Source organism: Trichomycterus rosablanca, chromosome 4 (assembly GCF_030014385.1).
Source record: "Trichomycterus rosablanca isolate fTriRos1 chromosome 4, fTriRos1.hap1, whole genome shotgun sequence".
Lineage (NCBI taxonomy): Eukaryota > Metazoa > Chordata > Actinopteri > Siluriformes > Trichomycteridae > Trichomycterus > Trichomycterus rosablanca.
The window spans coordinates 1,990,485-2,009,815 of NC_085991.1; the positions used below are offsets into that span (position 1 = coordinate 1,990,485).

General features: G+C 42.3%; 2 protein-coding genes across 2 annotated transcripts; one reads left to right on the plus strand and one right to left on the minus strand.

Moving 5' to 3' along the window:
* Positions 1 to 916: 916 nt before the first annotated feature.
* On the plus strand, positions 917 to 5,726 carry LOC134312098 (UMP-CMP kinase-like). The gene is made up of 6 exons (XM_062993779.1): positions 917 to 1,153; positions 1,586 to 1,732; positions 2,366 to 2,518; positions 3,773 to 3,849; positions 3,970 to 4,066; positions 5,102 to 5,726. The coding sequence occupies exons 1-6, from the start codon at positions 1,079 to 1,081 to the stop codon at positions 5,141 to 5,143; spliced, it is 591 nt and encodes a 196-aa protein (XP_062849849.1). The 5' UTR covers positions 917 to 1,078; the 3' UTR covers positions 5,144 to 5,726.
* Positions 5,665 to 16,155, minus strand: bcl6ab (BCL6A transcription repressor b). The gene is made up of 7 exons (XM_062993778.1): positions 16,118 to 16,155; positions 12,492 to 12,663; positions 11,202 to 11,423; positions 10,220 to 10,786; positions 9,461 to 9,567; positions 9,068 to 9,336; positions 5,665 to 8,549 (listed from the first exon to the last, which is right to left on the minus strand). Exons 2-7 carry the CDS (start codon positions 12,650 to 12,652, stop codon positions 8,448 to 8,450), a joined length of 1,428 nt encoding a protein of 475 aa, XP_062849848.1. The 5' UTR covers positions 12,653 to 12,663; positions 16,118 to 16,155; the 3' UTR covers positions 5,665 to 8,447.
* Positions 16,156 to 19,331: the final 3,176 nt, after the last annotated feature.

The window sequence follows — 19,331 nt, forward strand, 5'->3', positions numbered from 1 at the left end:
AATCTAGACTGTTATTAATAAGAATTCTCTAGTTTTCACAAAATAATTCCACTTCATAATGATAGTACACCATCTGTAGATATCACTCAATTAATATCAAACCATTCTGATGTATCATTTCTAAATAAAGGCCTTTATATTGTTATATTTCTATTATTTTCAATCTAGACTGTTATTAAAAGGAATTCTCTGGTTTCCACACAATAATTCCACTTTATAATGATAGTACACCATCTGTAGATGTCACTCAGTTAATGTCAAGCAATTCTGATGTGTCATTTCTAAATAAAGGCCTTTATATTGCCACATTTCTATTATTTTCAGTTTCTATTAATTCTGTAGTTTCCACACAATAATTCCACTTCATAATGATAGTACACCATCTGTAGATGTCACTCAGTTCATATCAAACCATTCTGATGTATCATTTTTAAATAAAGGCCTTTATTTAGAAATGACACATCAGAATTGCTGTCAGGTTATTACCAACTCTTTTTTTCAAAGCTTGAAATTGTATCCCTAATACAGTTTGCAGGAAGAAATGGGTTTATTTATTTTTTCATTTTTAATTGATATATGTATATATTTTTTTAATTGATACATTTATATATTTTAACTGATATATTTATATATTTTCACTGATATATCTATATATTTTTAACTGTTTTCTATATTTTTAACTGATACATTTATATATTTTTAACTGATATATTTATATATTTTTAACTGATATATTTATATATTTATAACTGATGTAGTCACGTTCAGGTCGTCAGTGACTTTTTTTTTAAATCATTTTTACCAGACGCTATTACCGTAATGTTTAGTATACTCACATCCTTAGAAACGACGTGGGGGCTGATTTGACTGAGCATTTCGAAGTGGAGGCTGGCTTGACCGCAGTGCTTGTGGTCAGGTGGCATGAAAACCTGCAGCTACTCCACCAGCCCTTTGTGGATGAGACTTGACCCCCCTGCTTTCATATGAAACTATGAAAAGTTTCCCCTGTTTGAATTGGTTTAATTTCATGTGAAATGAAAGTGAAAGTAAAATAAAGGAACCCGGTGTTGTTCTCTCCATGAAGCCACAGGTTGTGTTTGTGTTGGGGGGACCCGGTGCTGGGAAAGGGACGCAGTGCTCCAAAATCATCCAGGTAACAACAACACACATACAGGTGAAGTCAAAGTATACAAACACCTGGAAAAGGGCATTAATGTCATGAGTGTTGGGGTTCAGTTTCTGCAAATGTTTTGCTCTGTCTGATTTTGTTTGAAACAGCTTTTAAGTGGTGTTGAGGATTCTAAAATGTCATTTTACTTTGTTAAATAGCCATGAATAACTGGCATTCTTGGATCTGGAGTAAATTATCTTGATAATTAGACCAAATAAAATTAATATTATTTTTTTAATCCTGCTAAAGCCTATCAAACAACTCAACAACAAGAAAATAATAATTATAAAAGTGTTTTTTTTCTGTGCCACACTGGGTTAGAGTTCACAAAGCCACAGCCTGAATAGACAACTTCTAAACTATTGAAGAAATACAGTAAATTATAACCCGAACACCCCTGTCCGTCTCTTTTAGCACTTCAGCTACACCCACCTGTCCGCTGGTGACCTGCTGAGAAAGGAGCGCTGCAGAACAGACTCGGAATTTAGCCATGTTATCGACAGATGCTTCAAGCAGGGCCAGTTTGCTCCAGTGGAGATCACTGTCTCATTACTAAGTAAGGTGTGTATGTTTTAGCTAAAGCCATATTATTATGTACGTTATATGAGTGTTATATCAAGAAGGTCGGAGCTATTTAGTCACCAGTGGCAATTGGGATTTAAAACAGCCTTGACATGTGGCGTCCCCCAAGGCTTAGTCCTGAAACTCATTCCACCTTGAAATTAGGCCAAATACAGCATTTAACAGACACCTTTTATACAAACAACATACAAGATTTACCGTGTACAATCCAAGCAATCGAACCCTGCTCAAGGGTCCAACAATGGTAATCTGCCAATGGTCGGGACTGAACCAGGGACCTTCCGATTATTGGTCTAGAACATTGAGCTACCACTGCCACTGTTAAGGTGTTGCTTGGTGGTTTCTGTATATCTGTTCTGCTGGATATTTGTCTGCATACTCCTAATGGCCATAAGTATTAGGACACCTGATCTAACCATGAGCTCGTTAGACCTTACCACAGACCAACTGTCAGGGTAAGAACTGGAACTGCTGATGTGAAGAGTTGGAGGCAAGTAGTGATGACATTTAATACATCACAATACGCAAGATCCAATACTGTCAAGATGTTCCCAAATGTCTGGTTTTGGTTTGTACCAAGATGTCAGTTTTTATATTTTATATAATCTCTAGGCTATAGAGGAGACCATGAAAGCAGATGAGAAGAATTTCCACTTCCTTATTGACGGCTTCCCTCCAGATGAGGACAACCTGCAAGGCTGGATGAAAAGCATGGACGGCAAAGCAGAAGTCAAATGTGTCCTCTTTTTCGACTGTAGTACTAAAGTAAGTCGTGTCTTGGTCTTCTGGGACTGGTTACACCAATAAGTCTTTATATATAGACAGGCTTTATTGGCGTCCATCTCTTACTGAAGGGTCTCTTTATAACCAGCTACCCTAATGGGACAGCCGTGGCCTCTAATGAGAGTTGGGTTAGAGAGTAATTGTTTCACTAGGACGGGACCAAACTCACTTAAAATTTAATGAGCCTCTATTTATGCTTCCTGAAGGTGGAGCTGTGTGCCAATTCACTAAACAGTATGTCTAAGTGGTGCACTGCCAATGGTGTGCAGCTAGGTAGCACAAATGATGCAGTCAGGCTGAAATACCTGCACGTTATCATCTATCACATTATCATGCATAACTGAAAGTATCACCAGATAACAGACAACCAATGGGCCACATGTTGGCTCGGTGCGTAGCACTCACAGCCAAAAGGTCCTGGGTTTGATACCTAGGTGGAGCGGTCAGGGTTCCTTCTGTGTCTGTGTGGGTTTCCTCTGGGAGCTCTGGTTTCCTCCCACAGTCCAAAGACATGCAGTCAGGTATACTGGAGATACAAAATTGTATGTATGAGTAGGTATGAATAATAAAATAATAATAATCTATTTTATTTACGGCGCCTTTCAAAACACTCAAGGACACCTTACAAAAGCAAGAAAGTAACAGACATCAATAAACCATTCAAATTTAATAGAAAAATCAATAAAGATAAATACAATAAAATAAATTTCAAAAAATCAGTACAAACTCATCCATAAAATCAATGCAATCTCTAAACAGGCAAATGTAACCACTGTTAAACAAATACTGGGGTAGTAGTACCAATCAAGTTTGAAAGATTAGTAGTAGGCTAGCTTGAAGAGGTGAGTTTTAAGTTGGGATTTAAAAGTAGAGAAACAATCAATAGTACGGATATGGATTGGGAGGATTGAATGACTGTGTTTGCCCTGTGATGGACTGGTGACCTGTTTAAGGTGTTCCGCCTTTTGCCCAGTGAATCATACCCACCGCAGCCCTGAATAGGAAAAAAGTGATGGTAAACAATCAATGAATGAATAAATGTTTGATGAGAATGGAGGCAAAGAAGTACCCCAGTGCACTGAAAAATCTCTGAGAGAATTGAATCAAATATTGAGTTTAAATTATTTTTGAATCCTTAATTACGTTTCTTAAACAATATATTGAAAACATTTTTGTGGTGTTTAATTATCATGTTGTATTATTTTTTGAGTCCATGTCACTGGTTGCATGTTGCAGGTTTGCATTGACAGATGTCTGGAAAGAGGGAGGACCAGTGGCCGGGACGATGACAACAAAGAGAGCTTGGAAAGAAGGTGCTTCCATCGAATATTTATAGCTTTCCTAATTGTCAGATGTTCTCCGGTCTTTACCAACATCATACCATGATCTTCTGACCTTCACTCTGATCGTATGGGGTTGATTTTTGTTTTTAGGATCCAGACGTACCTGCAGTCCACATTTCCCATTATAGAGCAGTACAAGAAGCAGGGTAAAGTTCACACCATTGACGCCTCACGCTCTGTTAACCAGGTACATTTACATTATATGTACAACTTAATTACAGTGTTGTTAACAGACATTTGGAAACACGCCTGCTTTTAAAAATTCACTAGCCTCGGGAACCATAACCAGGTGGACAGGCGTCTATATGGTCAAAAGTATGTGAACACTTGACCATGAGCTTGTTGGACAACCCATTTCAAATATGTAGGTATATCAATAAGGAGTTGCCCCAATTTTCTGGGAAGCTTTGTACAGAATTTTGGAGTGTTTTGGGGTAACGTGTACCCATTTGGTTAGTAGAGATTTAGTTAGCCATTTATGTTAGCCAAGAAGCCATGGCTCACAGTCGATGTTCCAGTGAACCCCAAACATGTTCACTGGAGCTGGAGTTTCACCAGAACAAACTGTCGAAATGAAGTTGGACATTTTATTTAATATAATTCATTCATTAATGTAGCTAAAACTCCTGAGCTCAGTAATTACCTGGGGACACATATTGCTATTTCGGCAACATAATGTACAACAGTCCTGGGATTTAAACTCAACTTCTAGTCAATTATACTGCACATTGTTGTTGGAGCACTCGTCACACTTTTTTTTTTTGCATTTCCCCCCCAATTTTCCTCCCAATTTAGTCGTATCCAATTACCTGATTGCATTACGCTTCCTCTCTACTGATGCTGATTTCCACTTCTGATTGAGGAGAGCGAGACCTCCGACGACACGTGTGCAGCACCCGACTGCATCTTTTCACCTGCATGAGGCGCGTTCATATGTGGATCAGCTTTGTGTACGGAGAGCTACACCCTGATTAACGCACTATTCCATCGATCAGCCAGCAGAGGTCGTAATTGCATCAGTTATGAGCTCCCTATCCGGCTCCCCACCCTGTATGAACAACAAGCCAATCATTGTTCGTGTAGCCACCCCCGCTGGATGGCAGAGCTGAGTTCTGAACCGACAAGTTTGAAATGTCAGTTCTGGTGTGCTAGCGTGTTTTACCGCTGTGCCACCTGAGTGGCTACAGTCACACTTTTAATGATTTTTTTCTGATTTGTACAGGTATTCTCCGATGTGAAGGAGATCTTCGAAAGAGAGGCTTGATTTTATGTATATTCTATTATTTTATGTCCTGTATGTTTTCACTATGATAAAACCTGCCAACCTTGTAAGACTCACACTTGCGGCCACACGGACACAGGGAGAACATGCAAACTCCACATATAAAGGACCCTGGCTGCCCGACTGAGGCTTTTTTATGCCTACTTTATATCTTTGTTAGTCCTGGTTTTGTTTCATCACCTTTTTATGTCTACAATAATGTCTGTGTTTGATATTTCGTAGCATCTTTTATGACAAGAACAAACTGCGTTTGTACAATGTGTGGATTTTCTGTTTATTTATCCTTTTAATTACATAAAATCTGAACCTTAATGGACTGTTGAAACTGGGCTGGACTGTGTTGGGTTTGCATCCCTCCAATCACAAACATGACGGACTCCTGTGCTAAGTGCTAACAGTAAACAAACCTCTCCTGTGCTGTTGTGGTTCACCAGGTTAGCCAGCAGAGAGGCCATTTCCACGCAAAACCATAAAAACACCAGGAAATAAATAAGAAAAACACGTTTAATATGAAATATGAAATATTTTATTACAGCCCCACCTGCCCCAGTGTATCAAAATACTATACAGCGTTTTTATAAAATAGCTTTAAATAACAGTTTAAATGATTTACAGAGAACCTCGTCATGAGTACCACATAAAAACAGCCTCAAAATAACATTCATGAATGTAAAGCAGATACAGAAACATTAACTTCACCCAGGATGCATGAAACAATTAAAATATGTTAAATATACGAGTCCACTACCCCAAATCAGAAAAAGTTGGGACAGTATGGGAAATGCAAATAAAATAAAACAGGATGAACCTGAGATATTTTATCTGGTCAACTTCATTTCATTTGTTAATAAACATCCATTCCTGCACTTCAGGCCTGCAACAAACAGGCCTCCAAAAAAAGTTGGGACGGGGGCAATTGAGGGCGAGTAATGAGGTGAAAAACTAAATAATGATGTGATTCCAAACAGGTGATTGTGATCATGGTTTGGTACAAAAGCAGCATCCAGGAAAGGCTGAGAGTCTCTGATGAGTAAAGATGATCAGAGGATCCAGTTTGTCCACAAATGTGTGAGAAAATGATTGAAATATTTAAAAACAATGAACCTCAAATAAAGATTGGAAGGGATTTTCTCCCTCTACAGTGCAGAAAATCATTAAAGCAAGGCCAAAGGCGCAAGTTTAAGCTGAACGCCTGTGATCTTCGATCCAGACAACGACGACCCCGTACTGCTGCACATCTTAAGACGTGTTTGCAGGAAGAACGGGACAAAATAAAAGCTGAAACACTAAATCAGTTGGTCTCCTCGGTGCCAAAACGTCTTTTAAGTGTGGTGAAAAGGAACGGAGACATTACAAAGTGGTAAATGCTTTACTGTCCCAACTTTTGTTGGAATGTGTTGCAGGCCTGAAATGCAGGAATGGATGTTTATTAATAAATGAAATGAAGTCGACCAGACAAAACATGAAATACCTCAGCTTCATCCTGTCTGCAATCAAATAAAAGTCAAATAAATGTAAATGTAAGAGACTCTGTGTTTTTTATCATTTGCATTTTCCATGCTGTCCCAACTTCTTCTGAATTGTGGTTATATTAGAAAATCGTATTGAGCTGGACTTCTTTTTTGCCTGTGTATTACATGACGCATGAACCGAATGATTGATTGAACCGTGTTACATGATGCAGTCCTGATCACTGCAGGTTTTTATGTGCATAATTCAGTACATTCAAACCAATTTAATTCACTTTGGTAGGTGAATCTGCAACAACTTCCAGTGTAAATATATTTAACCAAAAAGGTTTTGCAGAACTTTTCCCAGCATAGATCAGAATGTGTTCATCTATTTTGCGCTTGTTTCGTACTGTTTGTAAGGGCCGAGTTAGCTTAGCTTGCTAACAAACGCCCGTCGCTTAAAACTTAAGAGTTCACGCTGGACCTGATCTTGTCCCTCGGACACATTTAGAGACGATAAACTGCATCTATGAAGCTGCAAAAGCAGAATTCATTTCTAAAAGACAAGTCAGATACTACTAAATAGCTAACTAAAGCACAACGGCAAAGCATTTCTGGTCCCAGTGAGTGTGACCATGCCCACTTTATGAAGCAACACGAACGCCAAGCTTATGGTGTGTCTGGGTCTTTAGGCTGTGTTTACATGGACCAGGTTTTGTCCAAGTTTGAACGTTTGACAGGGCACACTGTGATGTCATAATGCAGCAGCCAATCAGACACTGAGCTTCAGTCACTCAGGTTACAGGAGGAGATGAAGGAGAAACAAGGCGGCTTTTAACTCTCAACCAAAATGGTCCAGGTTTGTGTTTATTGCGTTTTATTGGTATATTTTTGCATTTTTTTACGGACTTAATAATACCGAATAATTCTCATGTCCAGTCTACAGAAAAGCCGGTGGCTTCCAAGCAACTATGGCTGTGTCCTAATCCACATCGCTCTGTAGTACATCCATAAATTAGTACACAGCCATCAGTATATATATTTTATGCATTTTTAGTGTAGTAAATTTGTCTTCCGTTGCTGGGGATCCCGTTGATTTGCAGTCGAGGTGGGTACATTGCTGCTCACGCCTCCTCTGACCCACGTGCAGCCCTTAACGGAACCCTTTTCCACCCATACACTCTATACAGGCACCTCTATCCGCCAATTAGGGTCCTTACACAGCGTTTTAAGACCCTGCCTACATATTCCGTTCATCCCTCGCTGCAGGCACTGCCAATTATGCCCGCTAGATGGCGCCCAGCCGACCGGTGGCAATGCCGAGTTTCGAACCGAGGAGTTCAAAATCTCGACGCTGGTGCACCACTTATTTATTATAAGTAGTTCAAGATGCAAATTTGCCAGCACTGTGTGCCAACTCCGCCAACATCCTCATCTGCAACTCGATGACAAAACATATATGCATTTTTTTGCAGCTGCCTGCCGCTTCTTTTCACCTGTCAGAGGCGGAACCTCACAGAGGACCTCATCACGTACACAGAGACACGCTACGCTATTCTGTAGACGTCGCGTGTCGCATTTGCAGCACAAACAAGAAACTCGGCCGACATCCCTCCCTCAGGCGCGGAGGCCCTATCGTGTGTTTTGGAAGCCAGGCTGGGTCGACAGACCACTGAGCCACCCGAGCGGCGCGTACGCCCTTTCAGACAGACTTGAAGACGAAGAACGACTGCGTGAACACGGCCTTAGACTTGCGCACTAGTAACAAAGACAAACTGCAAGCGTTTAGCGCGGCTGAAAGCTGCACCAAAAAGACCAAACAGTCCCTCCGGCTCTCAGTGATGGGGGGATTTGTTGTTGGTGACGGGGCCGTGTTTCTGCCTCAGGTGTAGCCGGAGCTGGCTCTTGTGGCGGAACCGCAGATCACACATCTCACACTGACGAGAGAATAAAAACAGACCGTGATCACACACACAGGTGACTTAAAAACGTTCAGTATGAAATTATACCGACCAAAAGTATGTGGACACCATGCTGTGAGAACATTGCTATGGAGCTGCAGCATTAAAAGCATTCGTTTCTCAGATTAGGCTGATTTTGGAATGTGCATGTGAGAACTTGTGCCCATTCAGCCAAAATGAGCTCAGGCACTGATGCTGACTTGCATATTACAGTGTGTGCTTCCAGTTTTGGGAAGGCCCTTTTCTGTGCACAAAGCAAACGACAGCCTACCTTGGTCTAAATCTTGATTTTATGGATCACCATTGGGATGAATCGGAAGGCTGCGTCAGTGCCTGACATCACAAATAGGCACAAATTCCCACAGACACACTCCAAAACCTTGTGGAAAGCCTATTTTTGAAGAATAGAGGCTGTTATAGCCACACAAGCTCCCGGTCGGGCGTCCACATATTTTTGGTGACTTCTCGTGTCATGTTAGTGCCGGATGACGTACGTGGTAGGGTTTCTCGCCCGTGTGGATGCGCATGTGGCTCTTGAGGGTCTGCAGATGCCGGAAGCGGGTGCTGCACACCGAGCAGGAGTACGGTTTCTCTCCGGTGTGGATCAGCACGTGAGCTCTCAGGTGAGCCACCTGGACGAAGGCGGAGCCGCACGTGTCGCATTTGTAGGGTTTCTCCCCCGAGTGAATGCGCAGGTGGGTCTTGAGGTTCGCCGGCCGGTTGAACTGAGCTCCGCACACGGTGCAGTGGTAGGGCTTTTCACCTGTAACGACGTTAGATTAGCATTAAAGCGCTGGACTAATATATGGACATAGTAGATTCTGTACATAGAAACAACAGGCCTCATTATTATGACTCAATATGGAGGAAAGAGGAAACACACTGACCGGTTCTCATCTCCGGACTGCTCCCCATGTTCTCGTCTCTCGGGGTGTGAGTGGGGCTGGAGAACGACGACTGATCCTTCAGGGTTTGATCACATTTCCCTTCAGATCTGCAGACAAAACCAAGTACAGCGTCAACATGCTGATAATTCTACAGTCTAACATCTGTACCACCGTTAGCTTGGAGCTAGAACAGCATAGCATGTTCTACCACGACAGCTGGATGATACACCATGTGACCAAAACTTTGGACGTCCCATTTTAAAACCGTGGCCTGACCGTTCTCTACTGGGAAGGTTTTTTTTTTTACAGTGATTTCAAAATGTGTCTGTGGACATTTGTGCCCATCCAGTCAAAATGTAGTTTGTGAGGTCAGTCCGAGACCTCAAAAAAGTCAAACTATGTCTTAAAGGACACGTTTGGAACGGGTGGAGCAGTGGTCTGGCCTGAGTGGGAAGCAGACCGAGTTCCTCAATGCTGCTGCAATTGCGGCCTCTGCTGGCTGGTCGAGGTGCCTGCACAGGCGTCCATACGTCTCTTGCAGGTGAAAAGAAACGGCCCGTGAGTGCACGCATATTAGAGGAGCGAATTATTATCTGCAAAAACGTGTGTGAATGTGTAATAAGAAAGACTGTCCATATACTTTTGGACATATAGTGTATATTTAAGGTTCAGCAACCAGTGAGTGGGTTCAGATAAATGTTGCAGCCGTAACTGGACATGTTTTTGTCCACGTTCATGAGATGATGTATTATAACCCACCTGTTAGCATCGGACCGGATCAGTTCTGCTGCGTTCTGGTGCGGATTCTCGTTGAGTACGATGAACTTGTACTTCTTCCAGTTGTGCACCTTCGGGGAGGCCGCCGCCTCGCCGCCGCAGCCGCTCGACTCGGCCGGAGAGTTCGGCTGGCAGTCTGACTTCAGAGGGCTGCGCGGGTCGACGATGTGCGAATGGACGAAGTTCTCCAGCTCGCTCTCCTCCTCCTTTACGCTCCTCCTGTCCGTCCGGTCCAGCTGGTGCAGCACTGGCGGACGGGCGCCGGGGATGGACGTCGCGCTCGCATCGCTGATGTGAACCGAGGGATGTCTGGTCAGACCGGGACTCGGATTTCCGCCTGGGCAGACACCCGGGTTTGAAACGCCGCTGTGTGGAATTTTCCAGGAATGTGGTTTGGTGCTGGAGATGGAACTCGGCGGCGGAGGGGGGCGGGTGTAGAAGCGGGTGGGGTTGCTTGTGGAGGTACTGACTGCGTAGTGCACCACTGGAGGAGAACGGGCCCTGAAGCACGCTGGCGGTTCCTCGCCCGGCAGCTTTATGTTCAAGCCCCTGAGGAAAGAAGAACTACAGTTAGTCCCTTCATGCTGTTAAAATGCTAAGACTTTGTGGTCAAAAGTATGTGAACACGTGAACATGAGCTTGGTTAAGATCCAAAATTATCCACATTTGCAGCCATAACAGGCTTTCCACAAGTATTTTTGTGCTTATTTATTCAAAACAGTATTTGATAGATAGAGGACAGGCACTGATGCTGAATGACTGAGCCTGGCTCCCAATCTACATTCCAATTCATCCCGGGTGTTCCTACACTCCAAACTAGTCAGATCTCGCATTGTGCACAGGGGCTGAACCAGGAAGGGCTGAGCTTTCCTAAAAGGTTAGCAATGGGTGTGGCTAAAGCACCTGAACTCAATTAGAAAAGGTGTCCACATACTTTTGGCCATACAGTGTAACTTTGTGCTACCTGGACTCCATAAACCGTCGGCAGGTTTCCACCATGTGCTCCATCTGCAGGTAGATGGCAGTGTTGAGCGTCCCCACGATGAACTGCTCCTTCAACGTCAAACAGGAAGTGTACATGAACTCCAGCAGGACGGCGAAACCGTCGGGGTCGGCCTTCGGGTCCAAGCTGACGACCGCCGAGTCGGTTTTGTTTGTGTTGATGAAGACGGAGTAAAAGAAGCCACTGAAAAATGAGAAGGAACGAAGAGTTACGACTTAAACATGGACCAATGACCAGATGAATCACTTTTAATGACCTTCACTGGCTGAGGAGAGCTACAGACTTGCACCCACCCCTCAGACACCTGTAAAATTGCTGGGTACTTCTTTACACCAGCCAGCAGTGGATTCTCACGCTGTGCCCAATGTGTTCCAGCAATAAAAGGAAACTTTTTTATTTTTTATGCATTTTTCTCCCCATTTTTCCTCCTCATTTAGCACATCCAATTTGTCTTTCGCTGCTGACAGACACCAGATTTTGCATCCAACAGGAGCACGCCGCTGCCCACGCCTTCTTTACACGTGCACAGCCCTCCTCCGCTTCCTGCACGGGCGTCTCTTCTGCCAATCTGGGTCCTTACACAGTGTATGAAGACCCATATAGTCCGGTCCCCACCCTGCAGATACGGTGGCCAATTTGTATCTGCTGCAGGCACTGCCAATCATGCCCGCCAGATGCCGCCAAGCCGACCGGGGGCAACACCGAGCCTCGAACCCGGGAGTTCAGAAACTCGGTGCTGGTGCATCAGCGGAATATCCCGCTGCGCCACCTGAGCGCCCTTAAAAGGAACCTTAACCGACCTTCCCTTCCTCAGACACTGAGATTTGAACTAAACTGCTTTTACTGCGATTTACCTGGAAACACTGGACGCAAGGCAGGAATACCAATCGCAGCCCCAGAACTTGGACAAACATGTCTGTGTAGACGGTTGACTGGATGATAGTGATTCAGATAGAGCCACCTGAGCCACCCACTTAATTCCTCTGACCCACCTGAGGAATGGACTTAACAAAAACTGTGAACGTTATCAGCAGGTCCTTCACGTTCTGTGCGTTGCTTTTATTATTCCATTTTTAAGGGGTGATCATAATGTTTTGGTTCATCAGTGTATAATATAAAATAAAATGTCCCTACACGACTAAACACTTTGAATGAAGCGAAATAGACTAACGAATGCAGGTTCATGTACTTTCCCTAAGTGAGTCAATTTGTTTCTTCATTTTACTGAATTTTGAATAGGAACACTCGTACCTGCAGGCCATGAGCACGGCCTTGTGGGCGTGAAACTCTCGGCCACCGACCAGCACGGTGACGTCGGTGAGGATGTTCCGGCTGCGCAGACGGTTGAAGTTGAACAGCACGTCGCCCGCGTGGCGAGTGAACTGGATGCAGTCGTCCACTGCGCTGCTCATGCTTACAAACTCTGTAGAGAGAAGAAAACCCAGCAAAGTCAACACGGCGTTCAGCTACACGATGCCCTCTGACCAGCACTGCTAAGAGCTATAAGAGTTTTGCTTTACATTTGCTGTTGTTCAGTTCGGGGCCACCGAAGGGCGCTGTTCACTAATGCTATAAAAGCAGCCCTTGACGATCTTATAGTGATATACACCGATCAGCCATAACATTATAACCACCTCCTTGTTTCTACACTCACTGTCCATTTTATCAGCCCCACTTACCATATAGAAGCACTTTGTCACTTTGTAGTTCTACAATTACTGACTGTAGTCCATCTCTTTCTCTGCATGCTTTGTTAGCCACTGCAGTGACACTGACATGGTGGTGGTGTGTTAGTGTGTGTTGTGCGGGTATGAGTGGATCAGACAGCAGCGCTGCTGGAGTTTTTAAACACCTCACTGTCACTGCTGGACTGAGAATAGTCCACCAGCCAAAAATAACCAGCCAACAGCGCCCCGTGGGCAGCGTCCTGTGACCACTGATGAAGGTCTAGAAGATGAGCGACTCAAACAGCAGCAATAGATGAGCGATCGTCTCTGACTTTACATCTACAAGGTGGACCGACTAGGTAGGAGCGTCTAATAGAGTGGACAGTGAGTGGACACGGTATTTAAAAACTCCAGCAGCACTGCTGTGTCTGATCCACTCATACCAGCACAACACACACTAACACACCACCACCATGTCAGTGTCACTGCAGTGCTGAGAACGATCCATCACCTAAATAATACCTGCTCTGTGGTGGTCCTGTGGTGGTCCTGACCATTGAAGAACAGGGTGAAAGGGGGTAACAAAGCATGCAGAGAAACAGATGAACTACAGTCAGTAATTGTAGAACTACAAAGTGCTTCTATATGGTAATTGGAGCTGATAAAATGGACAGTGAGTGTAGAAACAAGGTGTGTATAGTGATGAACTGACCCACTAAAGCTTTTTTGCGTCATCATAATTGGCTATTTTATCATTGTTTGTCATGTTCTTGCTCTGTTTCATTATTATAAGTGGTGTTTTAGCACAAAGCGGGCATTTCAATATTGCATGTGGTCATTTTTAAGTGTTTCAACATTGTAAGTAAACATTTTAAAACAAAACTTGGCTTTTCGACACAAAAGTGGCTGTTTTAGGACGAAAATCTTTGCAAATGGGCATTTTCGCTTCGTAGGAAACTGTTTCAGAGTAGAAGCGGCTGTTCTGTAATTGTAAGCGAGCGCTTCAAAGTCCTAAGTGGGGATTTCGACACAGAAGTGGAGTTTTCCATATGTGTCATTGACTAGAGCGGCGGTTTATTTTTGTCTCAGCCGGTTTTACATTATTTTAATCCATTTCTGTTGAGAAGTGAAGAATTTTACTTATTTTGACATTTTATAACCTACAGATTAGCTTAGATAGCTCACACATTTAAAAACAGAAAAACAGACCTTTCAAAATCATGATCGATGTGAGATTTGCACATTGTTCCCTCACTGTGACATTTTCTAGCTGTGAGCAAATGAGAGCAATTATTTCAACCTGAGGATTCTGTTTATACATTAATTGTTTTCCTATAATAATAATACTCCTACAGGCCCGTCTGTCTGGGGACCGAGCTTTCACTGGCCAAACATCTTAAGTTACACGTAGCTAATTTAAATAAATGCTCGCGTGGGAAATGCAACCCTTTGTAAGCCAACCTGAAGTTCAGAAGGTCGTATCAGTCCAGATTTAGTACTCAGGGTTTACACAATAAACACTCTCACTTCACTTCTCACAGGAAAAGCAGCACAACTCCTTCAAATAAGGTTCACATCAGTAATCAGAACAGCGTGACAGCGGGGGTCATTTCCTGGGATTTTTATGTACGAAAATCTATAGAGCTTACACACAGAATTGTGCAACACGTAAAAACATCCATTAAGCAACAATTCCAGGGCAAAAACAACTTGTTGATCAGAGTAGACGAGACGTGATTTGAGTTTTGGGCATTCCTGGATGTTGTTGATGTTTACAGTTTTAACTGTGTTTACTGACAACAGATTTCTGAGAGATTTCTGAAGTAGTCCAGAGCTTGTGGGGTTATATTTATTACACAACCATGCTGGGTTGTTTGAGTAGTCTGAGGGATCAGAGATAACACGCATTTAATATTGTTTTTCAGCCCTGCTCTAAAAAAAATGAATTGAATCTTTTAATAATGTTATGGACTGTAGAAGGTGAAATCAGAAATGTTATACATTTTCAGCTATTCTTGCTCATACACGATAGAGCATTTTGTTAGAGCTTTTTTTGTACATAATTACAATCATAATAAACATTCACATGTTTACCTGCGACCGAATTTTTTTTGTATTTATAAAAGTGTTTTTGATCAGTACACAAACATTTCAGTCTGACATTTGTTGAAGCCGGGATGAACCGTGTTAACTGACGACAGATTTCTGAAGTATTCCAGAGCTTGCGGGGTTATATTTATTTGACAACCATGCTGGGTTGTTTGTGCCGTCTAAGGGATCAAAGATCACGGGTATTTAATATTGTTTTTTTGTCCTTGCTCTATAAGAAATGAATTAAATCTTTTAATAATGTTTTGGACTGTAGAAGGTGAAATCAGGAACGTTATACTTATAAACAATAGAGAATTTTGTAAAAGCTTCTTTTGTACATAATTACAATCATAATAACGTTCACATGTTTACCTGCGACCAAATTTTTTTGTATTTATAAAAGTGTTTTTGATCAGTACATAAACATTTTAGTCTGACATTTGTTGAAGCCGCGATGAACTGTGTTTACTCATGAGATTTCTGAGAGATTTCTGAAGTATTCCAGAGCTCGTGGGGTTATATTTATTACACAACCATGCTGGGTTGTTTGTGCCGTCTGAGGGATCATCGACCTTGCTCTATAAAAAATGAATTGAATCTTTTAATAATGTTTTGGACTGTAGAAGGTGAAATCAGGAACGTTATATGTACTTCTTCAGCTATGCTTATGTTTATACGCTTGCTTATAACATTTTGTTAGAGCTTCTTTTGTACTTAATTACAATCATAATAAACATTAACATGTTTATCTGTGATTGAATCTTTGTTTTTGTGTTTATATAAGTGTTATAAGGGTTTTTGATCATTACACAAACATTTTAGTCTGACATCAACTTTTAAAACATTAAATATCTCTTTTTTGTGTTTGTTTTTAAATAAACACGAATACAGTTTACAAATCACTGCTTTATTATTATTGTTATTATGATTATTATGATTATTATGATTATTATTTACACTTTACCCACAGTCCCAACTTGGCTTTGAAATTGGGTTTGTTATAAAGTGATTTAAACACAGTGGAATCAGACTAAAATACAGAATTACAGACTTGGATAAAACACGAATTTGATATTAAATAATAATTAATAAAATAATTATGAATTGTTAGAAATTCACCTGATTGTTTTTCCTGGAAAGCAGCGCTGCTCCGGTTCCTGGAATCAGAAGTTCTCTGAACCTTCAGCTCTCACTTCTCGGAATTTCTCTATCAGACTGTACCACTTTCACAAAGTGGGGGTTACCGATATTGAGCATTTCACTATACTATCATTTTTAGTTTATTTAACAACACATGATCGTCTATTAGTGTAAAACTGTACAAATCTGAGCAAAACAAAATACATTTAAAAATTTTGTTAGTGATTATTAAAATGTCTTGCGGATGTTATGATCCGATTCCCCCTCTGTACTGAGCTTCTTCAGACCGGCTGCTACGAAGGCATCGCGTAACCATTTTGTGAGCTCGCTGGGTTGACGGTTGGTGCTGAAGTATACTACTGTTCTACCTAGTATGCAAGATTAGTACGCAGCCCAGCGCACGGTCGATAGCGCTGCACACTACGTAGTACGGTAGTATGCGAATTACGACACCGCTATTAAGTTTCAGTACAAGTGTCTGTCAGTGGGGCGGCGTGGTGTCCCGGCAGGTATAGTGGGAGATCTGGAGAGCTGGGTTCAAGCAGTTTAGCATGTTCTCCCTGTGTCCACATAGGTTTTTATAACTTTAACTTGCCCTTTGTTGCATTTCACGAGGTAAAAGTGTGGTGTTGGGGCAGGTAGTGTGGAAGATCTGGAGAATTAGGTTCTAAACTTTCCCTTTGATTAATCTATGCAAGAAGTTTGGCATGTTCTCTTTACGTCTACGTAGGTTTGCTGTTTTTAGGGCAACACCCCTAGTTGTAGGTGAAACCTAGTTTGTAGTAGATTGTGCTCTATTCATTAAATTAGAAGTTAGTGAGGGGAGAACTAGGCTCAAACCTTGCCTTCAATCACTGTCTGTATGCAGTTTAGTATGTTCTCCCTGTGTCCACATGAGTTTTTATAACTTTAACTTGCCCTTTGTTGCACTTGACGAGGTAAAAGTGTGGTGTTGGGGCAGGTAGTGGGGAAGATCTGAAAAATTAGGTTCTAAACTTTCCCTTTGATTAATCTATGCAAGAAGTTTGGCATGTTCTCTCTATGTCTACTTAGGTAGGGCAATAGCCCTATTTGTAGGTAAAACCTAATTTGCATTACATTTGCGCTCTATCTATTAAGTTAGCAATTAGTTAGGGTAAAACTGGGCTCAAACCTTTCTTTCGGTCACTCTATATAAGACGTTTGGTATGTTCTCCATGCCTGTCTGCTATAAAGTGACCCTAGTTGTAGGTAAAACCTAGTTTGTAGTAGATTGTGCTCTATTCATTAAGTTAGCACACATGCATTAAGTTAGTGAGGGGGGAACTAGGTTCCAACCTTGCCTCGGGTCACTCTCTATAAGACGTTTGGCATGTTCCCCCTCCCTGTCTGCTATAAAGTTTCCCTAGTTGTAGGTAAATAAATAAGTGTGCGGTGCACCAGGAGGGATTCGTGCCCTGCTCAGTGTTTGCTTTTGCCTCGTGCCTGTCGTATCCACCTTGGCAGCGCTGTCTGGGCATGTTGCATCATTACGCAGGTTCAGGAATCTTCTGAACGATTGGAATGCTGTTATTACCAGGGACATGAAGCTGCTCCGACAGAAGCCGGATGATGAATGGGTTTGCCGCTACCAGCAGCTCTCAGGTCTGAACTCGAACCTTTTTGGAACTGGGGTTCAGAAAGCGAGCGAGCGTTTTGAGGAACTGTGCAGCTCACTCGCAGCCTCATGACACAACTTTCTAAATGATTTCTTTCTAATTCGATTTCTCTTTCTCTGGGTTGCGTAACTCGGACGTCCCAGACGGAGTGACGCAGTCACACTTCCTCATTCCTAGGAAGCAGAAGTTTTGCTTGAACTATTTTCAGTCTCGTCTTGTAATTCTGGTGGAAATAACATAAGATCTCACAGGTCCAGAGCCTTCTGCTGATCTGAAACATGTACACCATCAAATCTCAATCCAAATGGTGTCTGACTGATGACCAGACGCTCGGACTTAAAGAGCAGAATTATGGCTCTGATGGTTACGAGATGGAAGGCCTCTCGGGGGCGTGTCTGCTTTGTGATTAGTAGGAGGGATGTAAACATGGACTCCTTGCAGCCATAACAGCCTTGATACACAAGGTTTTATAATGTATCTGTGGGTATTTGTACCTATTCATCAGAAGAACAATTTTAAGGTCAGGCACTTGGCCTTGGAATTCCCAATTTAAAAACCTCTGTGTGATTTTTTCTCTAGAACAACAACCACACTTCTGAGAAGACTTTGAAACGTCTGTTGGAATTTGTGCCCATTTAGTCAAAAGGTGACAGTATTTGTATGGCTGGGTGCTGATGTTCATCAAGAAAGCCACAATTACTGTTCAAGTTCATTCCAGAGCTGAGCTTTGTACCAGCTTTGTGCACAGGGGCACAGTCATGCTGGAACAAAACAGGGACCTTCCCTAAATTGTTGCTGCAAATTTAGAAGCTATTACACCTGTTAGTGACTGTTGCAGCTGAAACATGACACATCTATTTAAAAATTATCTGTCTATCTATCTGTCTGTCTGTCTACATACCTACCTACCTACCTGCCTGTCTGTCTGTCTGTCTGTCTGTCTGTCTGCCTAACTGTCTACCTACTTATCTATCTGTCTGTCTGTCTGTCTGTCTGTCTGTCTACTTATCTATCTGTCTGTCTGTCTGTCTGTCTGTCTGCCTGCCTGCCTGCCTGTCTGTCTGTCTGTCTGTCTGTCTGTCTGTCTGTCTGTCTATCTATCTATCTATCTATCTATCTATCTATCTATCTATCTATCTATCTATCTATCTATCTATCTATCTATCTATCTATCTATCTGCCTGCCTGTCTGCCTATCTATCTAACTGTCTGTCTGTCTGTCTACCTATCTATCTATAGTGTACCTGTGTGTGTTTGACGGGGGGTGGCTGGATCTTTTGGACACACGTTGAAGTATTTAAGAAATGTGTCCACAATCTAAATACCCTAACGCTGAATTATCTACATCCAAATATAACTAGATCATGAACACAAGCTCTTGTGAATGACTGCTCAGCTCCGTCTGTTTTCGTATCAGATGTTTATAGGTGACGTCTGGTGTTGAACCGTTTTTAAAAAGCTTGTTGCTGCCAACATTTTCACCTCGGGATAATGTAGGATTTCCAGTTCGCCCGGTTCATGCGGTACGTCCGACCTCGGTGACACGCAGCGACGCA

What these genes read in the sequence shown, in the direction of transcription:
- LOC134312098 (XM_062993779.1), top strand. Translation starts at nt 1,079, where the DNA reads ATGAAGCCACAGGTTGTGTTTGTGTTGGGGGGACCCGGTGCTGGGAAA. An exon ending in AGTGCTCCAAAATCATCCAG is followed by an intron (nt 1,154 to 1,585) that starts GTAACAACAACA and finishes CGTCTCTTTTAG; the next exon opens with CACTTCAGCTACACCCACCT. An exon ending in AAAGAGAGCTTGGAAAGAAG is followed by an intron (nt 3,850 to 3,969) that starts GTGCTTCCATCG and finishes TTTTGTTTTTAG; the next exon opens with GATCCAGACGTACCTGCAGT.
- bcl6ab (XM_062993778.1), bottom strand. Translation starts at nt 12,652, where the DNA reads ATGAGCAGCGCAGTGGACGACTGCATCCAGTTCACTCGCCACGCGGGC. An exon ending in GCCGTGCTCATGGCCTGCAG is followed by an intron (nt 11,424 to 12,491) that starts GTACGAGTGTTC and finishes CTCATTTTTCAG; the next exon opens with TGGCTTCTTTTACTCCGTCT. An exon ending in ATCCGGTCCGATGCTAACAG is followed by an intron (nt 9,568 to 10,219) that starts GTGGGTTATAAT and finishes TTTTGTCTGCAG; the next exon opens with ATCTGAAGGGAAATGTGATC.